Genomic DNA, 14,206 nt, shown 5'->3' on the forward strand with positions numbered 1-14,206 from the left:
GAAGTAAGTTGATAACGAAGTCAAAAGGTGTAAAGTAATATTTTGACCTATGTTAAACTATTTCATAACAATGAAAAATTTGGGGACAAACTACCATAATATTAATTGAACAATTTGTTTATGAATTTCAGTCATACTTTTGTGAAAGCTTTTGTACGTGTTCGTATCTCATGTGGGTTATTTGTAAGAATTTTTTCGTATTCAATGGTAGTTCAATTGCTCAATGGTCTCGTGCATTATAAATTCAGTATCAATTTTATGACTCACGGTTCATATGTTTTTATTTCAGGCCCAGTAATCAATAGCCCTCGACTTAATTTTCTTTAAATCTAGGTAACATTTAACGTAGGTGTTTTTTAAATAAGTTTTTTCATAGTTTTTTTCGGGTTTGAAAAGAAAGGAGTTTTTAAAAGGCAAGAAGTTTAGAAAAATTATAGACATTAAGGAAAAAACAATTATTTATTTTTTATTTTTATTCTTAAATAAATATATATATTCATATATGTATATTCTAAAACAACCAATTTGAATTCCAAAAAAAATGTGCGCAGAGGCAAGTCTGGCTTTTCCCGTAGCAGATCACGTTATGAATTTGTATGCTTGAGATTTCACCCTTAGCTGTGATTTTACTCAGAATTTTTTCACTATATCTAAGCATACCGACAAATGCGTTATAAAGAGTGTCATTGTCCGGCTTGATTTAAAAATAAAGTGCACTACTTTTTATCCAAACTATTCTTTGAGAAGTCAAAAGAGACGCTAATTTATTAATTAGCGTCTCTTTTGACTTCTCAAAGAATAGTTTGGAAGAGGGGAACAGAAAGGATGATTAAGTGAGCATTAAATAAAATAAAAACAGTTGAACATTTTAATTATTTTTATGTATTTCAACTCCATTCAGATATTTACAGATATTTTATTTATATTGTATTTACATGCATATTAATCTGATAAATTACATTACATATATTTACATTCATAGCAGTAAAAGCATACAATAATTTGTAGTAAATGAATGAGAGAGCCAAGAAGTCTTAATTACAATACATTTGCCATAAGTGTTTACTTTTGATGATTTTCACAGATGAGATTGTATTATGATGTGATTTTTAATATCATCATGTACAGGTTTAAAAAAAATTAAAATACCGTTTCAGATTTATCATTAAATTAAGATTTTTTCGATTACAGTTATAAATATTTAGTAAAGTAAAATTATAAGTAAAATTAATTAATCGTGTGATATTTGAGAAAACGTGTAAGGTTATAATATTATCATATGAATATGCAGTGAAGGGGCTACCGAGATAAATAGCAAAAAAAAACTAAAAAATGCAGCTTATTTTGATAATTGATGAAAATAAATGTACGTCCTGAATTTAAAAAATCTTTTAACGTTTTGAAATTATGGCTTTTTGGCTCTTTGATACTGATATATAAAATACGTATATTTTAATTTAATTTTAGCACATTTTTTATTCATACATTATTTATCATTTCTCTAGTATCGTATAATTATCTCATAAGAGCATATTTTTAAATTATATTAGTCTTATTAGACTACACCAACTGATTTTTTTATTTTATACATAAATTAAATGTTTTTTTACACTAAAGTGTTTATTTACAATTGAAAAAAAAAAGTAAAAAATACTTGTATAAAAAACATATTTTTTATACAGGGTTTACTAACGGCTTCAAGGTGTATTATAACTTGTAACATATGGAATTTAATTGCAGTAATTATTTAAGCATTAAACAATTTTTTTTCTGTATTTTGGTGTTGTTTGGAATAAATTCAAGTTTTCAAATTAAATCATCTAATATGGACCAAGATTAGGCCATAGTTATTTAAATGTTCTTTTAAAATTAGTATGGAATTTTTAATAACAGTCATTTTATTTTTTTTAAATTACCGGATACTAAAACAACTGAATTTTTTGTTGTTGTTAATTCATACAAATAAATATTTAGATAGTACATAATAAAGGGTGTTTTTAATTAAAAAAATAAATAAATACTGAAATGACTAAGAAGCTTATTTTGATGGTTCAAACGATCAAATATTTATAGGTACATACATAATAAAGGGTATCAAAAAAATAATAAAAAAGTACCACAACATACAACTATTATATAAATACTCGTAATACAGAACATCTTCAAAGAAGGTTACATTTAGATACTTCTAAATATCCGTTAATCCACATTTAGCTCTTGAATCCAAGATTTGTTAATATTGCACTGTACGTAATACGTTAACTATTGTATAAAAAAACACACACATACACAAGTGGCACTATTTTTGCTTTTATATCCACTAAATAATTATTTTAGTGCCATTTTAGTATGGCACTTAAACAGTTTCATATATCGCTCACTCCTTTTAACAACGACATACATTTAAAAAATAAACTTGATTTTTCAGATCATTTTTAAAGTTTAAAAATATGATAAAATGTATTAAGAATAAATACTAAGCCACTTATTCAACTTTTTACTGTGAAACAGATCTATTTATGGAAAACCTGAATGTTTTTTCTCCATTTGAAAAATATTTACTATATTTTTTTCTTTTCTCCAAAATGTAAAAACAACACTTTCTGCCCTGTAGCGGGTAAATGTGAAGTTAACAATATGCCGCTTTTGCTGAGATATAGTACATTTTCTGGGCGTTCAGAAAACATGCACTACTGAAAATTGACGATTTTTGATATATGACGTTGTTGATTTGAGTGAGCAATATGTATTTAATATTCCATGAAGTAGTTTTAAAAACTCTTTTCTTAAATACTTACAAATACTTAAATGTAAGTCACACATAGTCCTTACATATAGTTATAAGCTCAACAACATTATTTTAAATTTATTTTATTATATTCATTACAATATTATACAAATCTACACATAATTTCATAACAGTACATAAAAATTATTTATTTTAACAAATAAACGCTTGTATAAGACCACTTTTGAAATTATTTATACATAAACTTCTTGTTTTGAGAACTACAAATGTTCTCAAAACTACATACGAACGTATGTAAGCTCCAAATAAAATAAAGTACCATCGTCGGTAAGGAATTAAAAAAAAAACCTTTCTCGACGCAAGACGGTCTTCGTTTACTCAGGTAATTTTAAAATAATAATTTTTAAATACAAAAATAGTTATCACCGTACACACATTGTCATTTGATTTCACAATATAACTATAATATAACCTCCCCTAATTTTAATCTGTAGGTAGGTAGATACGTACGGTACTTTACGTTAAGGTAATTTATCGTGAATAAACTCAAAAGTGGTCTCATATTTAAAGGTCTTTAGTTTCAACAATAAAATTTCTAAATTATTATTTTACTCCACAAATTGATGCCAAGTCCAATTAGTAAGCCGAATCCAAGACTTCCATATTTTACATAAAAACATAAATTTCTTCGACTTCTTGAGGCATCTTTATGATACCAATACATTAAAATATCTTTAAAGTGATAAGTTTGCTTATTTTAACAATACTTTTAATGATATATGCGTTTCGTTGTAGTAAGTACTCAAAGTAAATCATATGCAATAGATATTCACCGCTTTGAAGTCCCGAAGATCATCGACAAATGTAGCTGTCTTCGTTAGCTGCGCAGACCCCGTGAGGCGAGGCGAGGAACAGCTTCCCGTTGGAGCATGCGCACAGCTGGTATATGTCGTGATGATGAGGATCTCTGGAGTGCGCGGAATTGGCTGGCAACGGAAGAGCCGACTTCAGCTTTGGTAGGAAGATGCTGCCAGCTTCCAATTTTATCTGGTTGAAAAATAAGATTTATGTTGATTGGATTTAAGTTTGATTAGATAAGATTTAAGATTTAAGTTGTCCGCCTCCATAGTGTAGTTATTAACGTGCTAGGCTACCATGCTGGAGGTCCTGGGCTCGATTCCTAAGAAGGTCAAAATAAATATGAGTGATTTTTCAGAGCAATATTTATTTATTATGAACCTGGACTAGTACCTAAAGCGGAAGGCTGATCACCTTTCCTTCGTGTATTTAACGATCAGGATAACACTGCGTCAATATGATGCAGTTTACTATGCACTATTGATAAGGGTTAGAAGAAGAAGATTAAAGTTTTGTGCTGACATTTCTTGGTGGAACTGTTATTTTTTAGTACATAAGAAAATAAAAACTGCATAGTTTTTTCGACAAATGTAATTTTTTTGACCAGTTACCGTATTTTGTCATCAGACTGGTCATCACTAGTCTGACGATGTCAGTTACGACGAATCCCGGTCACTGGTCTAGTAAAATAAACGTGGAAAACAAACTATTAAGTTGTTATTTTATTATATAAATTATTATTAAGATGATCATTATGGATAAAATTAGGATAAATAAAAAGGTGTGTTAAGATGGTTTGTTTTAGCCACGGGAATCGAATGAGTGAAGAATTAACAGTAAAACAGAATTTTGATACAAATAAAGTTGTAAGGCAGAGGAAGACCGAGGAAAACTTGGTATTATCAAGTGTTTCAAATATTTTCAAATAAGTGCTTTAAGGATCATTAAATACATATAAGAATTAGAAGAAAAAGAAGAGGAATTATGTGCTTTTTTTCTTTTGCAGTCAGTCGAACAAATCTACAATTGAATTCTGTTCAAACAAGAAAAAAAAAATGTAATTTATTTTTAGATTAAAACCAATATTTTTAGCTTTTCCACTTTTTTATTTGACCAGCGACAGGGTTTCGTCGTTACCGACATCATCAGACTGGTTGATACCGACATCACCAGTCTGATGATGTCGGTAACGACGAAACCCGGTCGCTGGTCAAATAAAAAAGTGGAAAAGCTAAAAATATTGGTTTTAATCTAATAATAAATTAAAAATGCAATTCCATCACGAAGTGTCAGTGGATAATATAAATCTTTTAAAAATATGTAAATTTTTGTTTTAACTAAGCAAACAACGCGAGCATATTATAAAAAAAAAGTTGAGGTATTTTATTTCAATACTATTAGCAATGGTAGAAAAATTATTTTAGAGCGGAAAGTTTTATATTAATACGGTATTAAAATAGAAAATATTATTAGTTTGGAAAAACAGGTCACGAATGATTCCTTTGTCCTCTGAATTTATTTTTATTTTGTAAGGGGAAATAGCCCTAGTACTCTCCGTTTTCAGTTGTTGCAATGAATAAAGCAAACAGAAAATATCAATTATTTTAAAAATAACAGTCGCTAGTTCATTATTTACTCAAGTCGCTTGATCTGTTGTTCTGTAAAACTTTTCTACTTTGGATTTTCAGATTTTAAAAACACAACACATCGGGTCGAAAATGAAATGATAACATTTTGTTTGAGAGAGACTGAAAAAAGTGGTTTTTCAATTACAAAATTAACTTCATTAATTGATTCGGCAGTCCCTTTGTGGTAATCTCTTTCCAATTTTAAGTTCAGTTTTACTGGGTAAATACCACTTATTTCTTGAATCTAATATGACACGTGTTTTGATGCATTTCGTGTCATTTTGTGTTTGAAAATGACTGGAATGCATCGAAACACGCACAATAGAGTTTAAGAAAAAGTGGTATTAACCAAGTAAAACTCAAATTGAAAATACAAAAATATACATTTAACATATACTACCCATATTTTGATATATTGTAGATTTAAATCTCATCTTTGGTAGCCATGTGCTAGGATGCAATGGGACTGTTATACATGATTTACTTCACCCCACAATACAGGTTTTAAAATACAAAAATAGTTAAGAAATAAACACTCAGAATAAAGACGAGTTTAGATTTTCAATTACTTATAATTTTCTTTAAAATTTTAAATGTTGAAGGCAATTGTATATCCACGCATTAATATTAAAAAATAGAGATTAGTTCAGTATAAGAAACAAATTGTTTTTGAACGAATGCGTTTCTTTCTGGGCTCAACGTGTTGGGATATATGAAACAAAATGGTTCGGTTATTTTGTGTAAGCTACTTACTGCTCCAGCAGTCGATTCCAGTCTCAGGTTGGTCAAACATGATGCAGTAATGTCTCCAGCCCGAGATTCCAATTTGATGGATTGTGCTGCCCTTACCTCAAGCGATCTAGTAGGAGATTCCAGTCTACAATGATAAAAAACAATTTGATACCCTTAGATTACACTAATATTTTTTTTTTGTAGAAATATTAAAAGTTTGTATAATTTTTATATTTTCGTAAAATAAAATGCGCCATTTTCGTAAAATATGTACCTCGTAAACGCTACAAAAGTGTATTAAGTAATCATATAAGTAAGCCAATGTCAATTCGTCAGTTATGTTTATGCTCAGACTCTTATGTTTACTTCGTAAAAAAGGATGTTTTACTTAGTTCGAGGTATCTACTATATATGTGAATCAAATAATAAACTTGCATAGCTATAACTCCACGTTTTACAAATGACTATGGTATATCATGACGTCGTTGTTGTAGTTAGTTTTCAATTAATATGTTATATACCTACACAATGCCTGCATTGCTCCTGTTCACTTATACGGCTGTGAAACATGGCACCTTACAAGGGCCCAGAGCAGCCGTGTACTAAGCTTTGACAATAGGTGTCTGCGGAGAATTTTAGGCTGCGGTGGTTTGACTTTGTGAGGTTGGCTTGGCCATGTACTCCGCATGCCTCCTGAGAGCCTTAATCAAGATGGCCCTTTTTACAAGGCATCAGGTTCGCGCCGCCCAGGACGACCACTGCTGACAATTCGTCGGCAGTTCTCGTCAGAACTTCGGGACGCGGATCTAACTTGGGAGGATGCAAGGGAGCTGGCAGCCGACAGACAAGCCTGGAGATAGTTTGTGGACTCCATGTGCTCCACCCAGGGAGCGAATATGGTTTAATAAAGTTTTAGTTGTCCCCAGTTATCATCAGTAGTCATCACAACCATGATTACTTTACTTATATTATCATAAGAGTGATAACAATGATATGGTCGTGATTAAGATGATACTTAATGAGGTAACAGTTAATATTTTTGGTTAACTTACAGGAGCTGATTCCCTGAAGAAGCTCGCACCAGAGGGGTCTGTAGTGACCCCGCCAGAGACACCCCTCCTGTTCCCGTAACCCTGAGTGTCTCGGCGCCCACCACCACTTCGTGAGAGTCTGCAGAGAATACCGGTATACCTCGGTTGTCGGTCACTCGGAAGGAATTCGTTATGCACTCCATTCTGTCGTGACCTAGGAACATTAAAGGAGATTGTTAATGTTTATTTTCATTGATTTGTTTGTGTTAATATCTTTCAATTTTTTATTTCAATTTTACTTGGCAAATACTAATATATCTTGAATTTATTATGACACAAGTTTTGGGGCATTTAACATCATTATCAAACACTTGTAATAAAACTTTAACCCTATTGTCCTAGTTTCCACTGATAAACATAATTTTATGTAACTATCAAGTTAAAGGTAGGTTTCAGGTGTTCGATAATGATGTTGATGTATTCAAACACGTACCATGATTGATTTTAATGAATTGTGGTATTTACCAAGTAAAATGAAAATGAAAAAAAAAAAATTTTGCAGTGATTTAAATGGTCAAATTGAAGAAAAAAGTTAATCGATTAGATTTTTTTCTGATAAAATAATTGTCATTATTTTGAACTTAAATATTATGTAACTTTATATATTGTGTAACCTGTTTATTTTAAAAGAGATGAAAAAATAACACACCTAGGAATAATTGGCTTTCTAAATATCCATCACGATCTCTCGTGTTGATTGTGAAATTTCTGGAAGATTCCAGGGTAATGGGTTGTCCTCTCCTCGACCTGATGCTTGAGGCGTATAGGGAATCCATCGCCATGGCCTGACCTAGGAGCTGAAGACCTCCAGGAACTATTCTGAGCTGACCCATTCCTTCCTGATACAGAAAAATTCCCAATTATTTTTTTAAATTAAGGTTATATATTATTATTTAAAAAATCATTTTATGCCTTCTGCATAAAATGATTTAGGCACTCTCTTGGTAACGTCGACAGTTTTGTAAATTCGTACTGTTGTAATTTTGTAGAATTAACCTGTTGTATGTTATCGTGATTGATGTACGTAAGAGTGTTGCACTGGTGATTTTGTATGTAGGGATTTCAATAAAAAATTAACTTTTCATTCTTGCTTTGTCCAGTGCCTCGAGCCGTGAGCTTCTGTGTTGCTCGGAAATGGCCAGGATACGCAATCATCTTAATTCCTTCCGTTCTAAGGTTTAATTCCTGATCTCCCTTCATCAGACCTGTCTTCAATCCTGTATCTTATTTGATGATCTTTATCTGCCGCTGCTATGTACTACCTACCATGTTATTTAAATGATCATTGTTAATAAAATAATATAATTTTTTGGAATATGTCTAAAGTACGTAACATTAAATACTAGATCAAAGTTTCGTACTGACATTTCTTGGTGAAACTGCATTTTATATGATAAAACAGTAATAACATTGATTTTTCATGTTTATTTTGTTTGACCTGTGACCGGGTTTCGTCTTTACTGGCATCATTACTGCTTGGAAGTTATATCCACAAGAAGGTAGGAAATGAAAATCATGATTTTATGTAATTTTTCTGACAAAATGTTTTTAAATTAAATACATTTCAGTACTCGTAGTGTATTATAAAAGAAATAGCATATAAGTTATGGTAAGGGTTTTAAGAAGGTAAATTTTAGTACTGTAATGGATTTTTGTTGGTTTATTTAAGTAATATCTATTTTGTAAGCATATTTATTTAAAATCCGTATTTAAAATCTTTTCAAAAAGTAAATGTAATTATTATTGTAAAACAAATCTCAATTAGTTTTGTCAGAAAAACTAAATGATGAAATTTTATAACATGGCAGGGGTGGAAAAATGAATAATACGTAGTTATATAAAATCATGGGTTTTAACCCCTGCTTTATTGTGTTTCAAACGAAGAATTTTGTCTAACCTCTCACCAGTCTAATGATGTGGGGTAACGACAAAACCAAGTCGTTGATCAAAATAAAATAAACGTGAAAAAAAAATACTCTTTTTGTTTTATTATAAAAACTTTAAAAACAGTAATGTGAAAAAAAAATACTTACGAAATTAAAATCCAACACTTTGAGTACCCATAGAGTAAGCGCCAAGTTGATGATCATCATTATCATGAGGCCGACTATCAGGGTGTATAAGCACCTCTTCCTCCAGCCGTATATTCCAACGGAGATGCTGTACCTCTTCTGGGATTGGTGGTTGGATTCTATCCTCTTCACGTGGTTTACCGGGTTAAACTTTGGTTCGTTGTACGGCATTCTGCAACAACGAAAAGTAAAACGTTAATTGAAACATTTATGTAAGGAATGCGGATATGTTGGTGAGATATTGGTGACGACAATATACCCGCAATCGTGGACATACCATGGCATAAAGAAGCTTTCTTGATTTGTCTCTCCTAGAAACCAGTCACTCATTTAGAGCTACCAAGTAATACTCATTTATGCTGAGATGTCAAAAAAAATCCTACGTGGAGAAAAAGAATTTGGATACACAATGTTGGGATATTTTTTGGAGTTTTACTCGATTGTTCGTTATTTTCTTACAGCTTTCCGAATAGGATTTTAGTAATTGCATCTACCAAAGGTAGAATAAAGTTTGGCTTGTGCATTTAAAATAATGAGTATAATGTTGCAATAAGTTCGTCTAACATCCCCCGCGTAGGTAAGGATACTGCGGCGCACCGCTCCAGTCTCTATTAGGGGTTCCATATCATACTGCATTACTGGCAGATTCAATACCTCATTACAAATTTAATTAAAACTCTGTGCAGCTCACAGAACCTAACAGACTTTATTATAATGTACTTAGTAGTTTTAATCGTAATTATTAAACATGGTTCCACGCTCCGACCGCTCTTCCGGCTTGGATACCCCTTTTTACGATCCTCAGCGCTTTCATTACCACATACTAAAAAAAAACAAAAGAAATTCGTTAATTAAAACTCAAAATATATTTATTTATTTTTCTAATCGTTTTGCGTTTCCAATGATGCAAAGAGCACTGCATCGTACCATGGTAATGTTATTTTGATTATAAATTATACGAAGGCAAAGTGATCAGTATTCCACTTTAAATGTCAATCCAGGGCCAGGTATTAATTACATAAATCTGACAGTGGTACAATCGCATATTTTTACCATGTTCAAAATCAAACCCAAAATCTACATCACGGCTGCCAAGGTCTGTTCCTACTCAACCACAAAGATTGAGACAAAAATTGGTTGCAACGAATGTAAAAATAATACGTATAATTAAATACATTCGATATTTATAGGCACTGCTTCAGTAAAATATCTTAAAATCAATTAGGTCGTCGCGATACTTTTGTTACAGATAAATTATTCTTTTTATGTGAATGGAAAATATAAAAAAATAATTCAATAATACTCTGCAGATTTATGTATTAATTTTAAATCAAACACATAAAAAATTACATTGTGACAATAATATGATTTAAAATGAATACATAAATTAAAATGGAGTTCTACAAATTAAACGCCAAATCAATAAATACTCTAAAGATTTTAATCAATCAAGCAATGAATCAGTGAATAATCATACACTTAGAATTATTTTCAAAGTACGTGATTATTTGGTAGTAAAATTAATTTAATATTTTTATAACAATTAGATAAAGGTTTGAAAAACACATTTAGATTTATCTTCAAAACTCAAAAAATGTTTTATAAAAAAATTTTAGTTGCAACGTGTTACATTCCAATATAATGAACGACTGTTTCTAAATAATTTCTAATAAATTCTTATACATTTTAGAAGTAAGACTTGAAATGACATTGAATATAAACTTTTCAACAAGTATCTTATGCACTCAATTATATTCTTATATTCAATAAAATATAATAATAATTTTTAATTACATGTAAAACAAAACATATAATGTACTGCATCGTTTATCGCATGTAAGCAGGCAAATTCAATTTGATATAAAAAAAGAAGGAGTAATATAAATATATTATACAAATTGTAAAACATCTCGTAATTATAAGAAAAACCTTTGCGAGTATGTAGCAACAAAGCTTTCCTTTGAAAGGGCTTAAAAGCTATTTACGATTTCACATTTTAACTTTAAAAAACACACAGAACGTTTAGTAAAGCTTGTCCAATGCAGGAATCGGTCGACCTGCGCAAAGTAAATAAATTAAATTATCGAACGTCTATTAAAAATAACTTTATTTTTCAGTATCACCGCTTTCAGGATTTGTTAGAACTGAAATATTGTGAATTATTTACCATGCATGTTCACATTCGAGTATACAAAAAAATGGCTGACGTCAAATCAAACGAAAATTGACCAAATCATTTATAAAACGTCTGTTTATAAAGCATATGCATGTTTTATTTTATTTCTTGGAAAAAAACTATTCATTTTCCTTAATTCCTTTGCGATCCAATCTGCCAGGTTATGAATTGAATTACATCTTCATGTAAAAAATGCTCCATCTCCGATTACTTATCTATTCTTGGAACCTTAACTGTCCATCATATCATTCCTATTCTTTCCTTGCCTGAGACTTCTATTGTTTTCCTTGTTATCAATAATATATAGTTTAAATTTTGTAATATGATGAATTATTTGTTCACTCATACTGCGATTAACTTGTATTTTTTTCATTATTTTTTTGGTTGTGTTAAAGCAATATCTGTTCTCCAATTTCAAACGGTTGCAAAAGGTTTAAACTTTGGCCAGAATCGCTAGTCTGCTTTTGGTTGGTTGGAAGATATAGCTTTTTAGCAATAAGCCTCCTAATGTTCAAATATTCTGTTTAAGAATTTTAATCACACACATACTATATGTGTACATATTACACACATATTGATGCAGAGTTTGATTCTCCAGAATATTCCGGGCAAACATGTATAATGATATTGCATCTTTAAATGTTTTTTAAATTTCTGATACATGCAATATTTTAAATGTTAAATTAACTAATTCACCATAAAGTATTGAAAATCAAATGAGTTTTTTTTCATTTTTAAGAGAAAATAATAATTTAAAATATCGGATTAATTTATATAAACGATCAAATATATACAAATTAAGAAGGTACTAAAATAGGATTACATTTTAACTTTTAATTGACACCTTTATTTCACTATGCAAATGGTTTGAATTTTTATTGGGTTTTATGAATATTCATTGTACTGCAATTTACGTTTAAAAATTAACCGACAGATGATAGGCGCGCATATTAAGTGAGTATCGGTTTGCCAAACCAAATTGTCACAAATTATCTACAATGCATATTATATGTGTAATTGGTAACCTTTCATTCTATGACATAATTTAAAATCGCTATTGGGAATCAAATTTCATAAAGTCATTGTTTATTTTAATAAGTTTCATTTATTTTTAATATTCCGAAACGATTTTTTTCAGCTAACAAGAGCATCAAACAATTTTTTGAGCTAAAATGAAAATAATTCTAACTAACTAACTAACTAACCATCACGCCGCTTCCCCGCAGGGGTAGGCAGAGAGAATCGAACGCCATACCACTCTGTCTTTGCAACATTCTTTGCCTCTTCTACATTCATGCATCTCCTCATACATACCCGACGATTATTACGACTCCTGACCCGGCCGCTTTCAAGTATTTGACATACCTGATTGTGCCAAGTTTTCCTCGGTCGTCCTCTGCTTCTTTTCCCAACTACATTCGCCTCATAAATTTATTTAACCGTTCTTTCTTCACTCATACGCTCCACATGTCCAAACCATCTCAACACACCTTTCTTAATTTTATCGATAATGCTTATCTAATAATTCCATTAGTATATTTGTCATTTTGTGGTATTATCTATCTTTTTTTTAATTTATGTTTTGTTTGGTAAATATCATTGTATTATTTAAATCTACTGTGACTCGTGTTTCGATGCATTCCGCATCGTGTTTAAAAATAATGCGGATTGCAAAGATTGCATGTATTTCATAGTAAAATAATGATGAACGTCGCAATATGTGAAAAATAATAATTTACATCAGCCAATGAAAGGTCGGGCCAAGACTTTCACATTTGCATTTTAAAATAATAACAAAAAAGGCAATATGACATTTAAAATTATTTCCCAGGGTGATAAAATATTTACATTTTTTTTGGGAATTAGAACACTCGAATCCTAGTTGTCAAAGAAAACCAATGAAATAAAACATGGATAATTTAAATATAAAACATGTTTACTGGTGTAAATATTTTTTATTCAAGATAATATGTTGCTTATAGCATAGACTTTCATAAGAAAATTATAAAATGGATTGAAAAAAACACTTCCTCCTCAGATGCAGTTTGTCCGCAGAAATTCATAAGAATAAGTTTTTATTTATGCATTTTTTTATAAAATAAAAAAAAAACCTTTGTGTTTTATCTTAATTTTTTATTATTACTTACAATAATAGTTCAATTTCATACTATTGCTGTAAGCCTAAGTGGCTCATTATTAGAAATAGGTTTAAAATTGTGGTAGAGTGGGTTCGAACGGAGAAACTCTAACTGAAGAGTCCGCAACACTAACCATGGGACCACAAACTGACACTGTAATAATTTAAAAAAACCCCTATTCTCACCCTAATGGTCCATAGGGCACTGCATCATATAAACGCAGTGTTATCTTGATCGTTAACACATGAAGGAAAGGAGTTCAGCCTTCCGCTTCAGGTACCAGACCAAGATAATATTGAATAAATATTTCAGTGAAAATATTTATGACCCCCCCCTGGGAACCTAATCCGGGACCTCCAAAACGGTAGCCGAGCGTGCTGACCATTACACTACGGAGGCGGACAAACGTATGTTATATATGACATGTCTCCGTTTGCTACATTTTTAACAATGTATCATTAATTTGTTTGCGGTTCAAAGCAATTATTGCAAAGAGTGCCCTTGCAAAATATTGAGAGCCATGATTTAATACAATTACGCGCAATCGGCAAATCAAAATGATTAATTTTAAAAGTGCAATCTCAATAATTTGAAAATGCAATGATATGTTTAGCGGTGCACAGTGCGCAAACTGGGATACAATTACAGCCAAACTACAAACCGCTTTGCATTATGATTTGTGCAAACTAATTAAACTGAACAATAACATATCCGTATCCCTGTAGGTACAAATACAATATATCCAGTGTATGTACTGTTGGG

At 30.8% G+C, this 14,206-nt stretch overlaps 1 protein-coding gene across 1 annotated transcript; it reads right to left on the bottom strand.

Annotated features, from left to right (window-relative positions):
• Window positions 1-3,437: 3,437 nt before the first annotated feature.
• Window positions 3,438-9,301, bottom strand: LOC148312216 (delta-sarcoglycan-like). The gene is made up of 5 exons (XM_088277643.1): window positions 9,092-9,301; window positions 7,708-7,897; window positions 7,020-7,212; window positions 5,989-6,112; window positions 3,438-3,796 (listed from the first exon to the last, which is right to left on the bottom strand). Exons 1-5 carry the CDS (start codon window positions 9,299-9,301, stop codon window positions 3,602-3,604), a joined length of 912 nt encoding a protein of 303 aa, XP_088133769.1. The 3' UTR covers window positions 3,438-3,601.
• Between the last annotated feature and the right edge of the window lie 4,905 nt (window positions 9,302-14,206).

This window comes from Brachycentrus maculatus, unplaced genomic scaffold, assembly GCF_059751285.1.
Source record: "Brachycentrus maculatus isolate JH-2025_06_01 unplaced genomic scaffold, ASM5975128v1 h1tg000049l, whole genome shotgun sequence".
In the NCBI taxonomy this organism is placed as follows: Eukaryota; Metazoa; Arthropoda; class Insecta; order Trichoptera; family Brachycentridae; genus Brachycentrus; species Brachycentrus maculatus.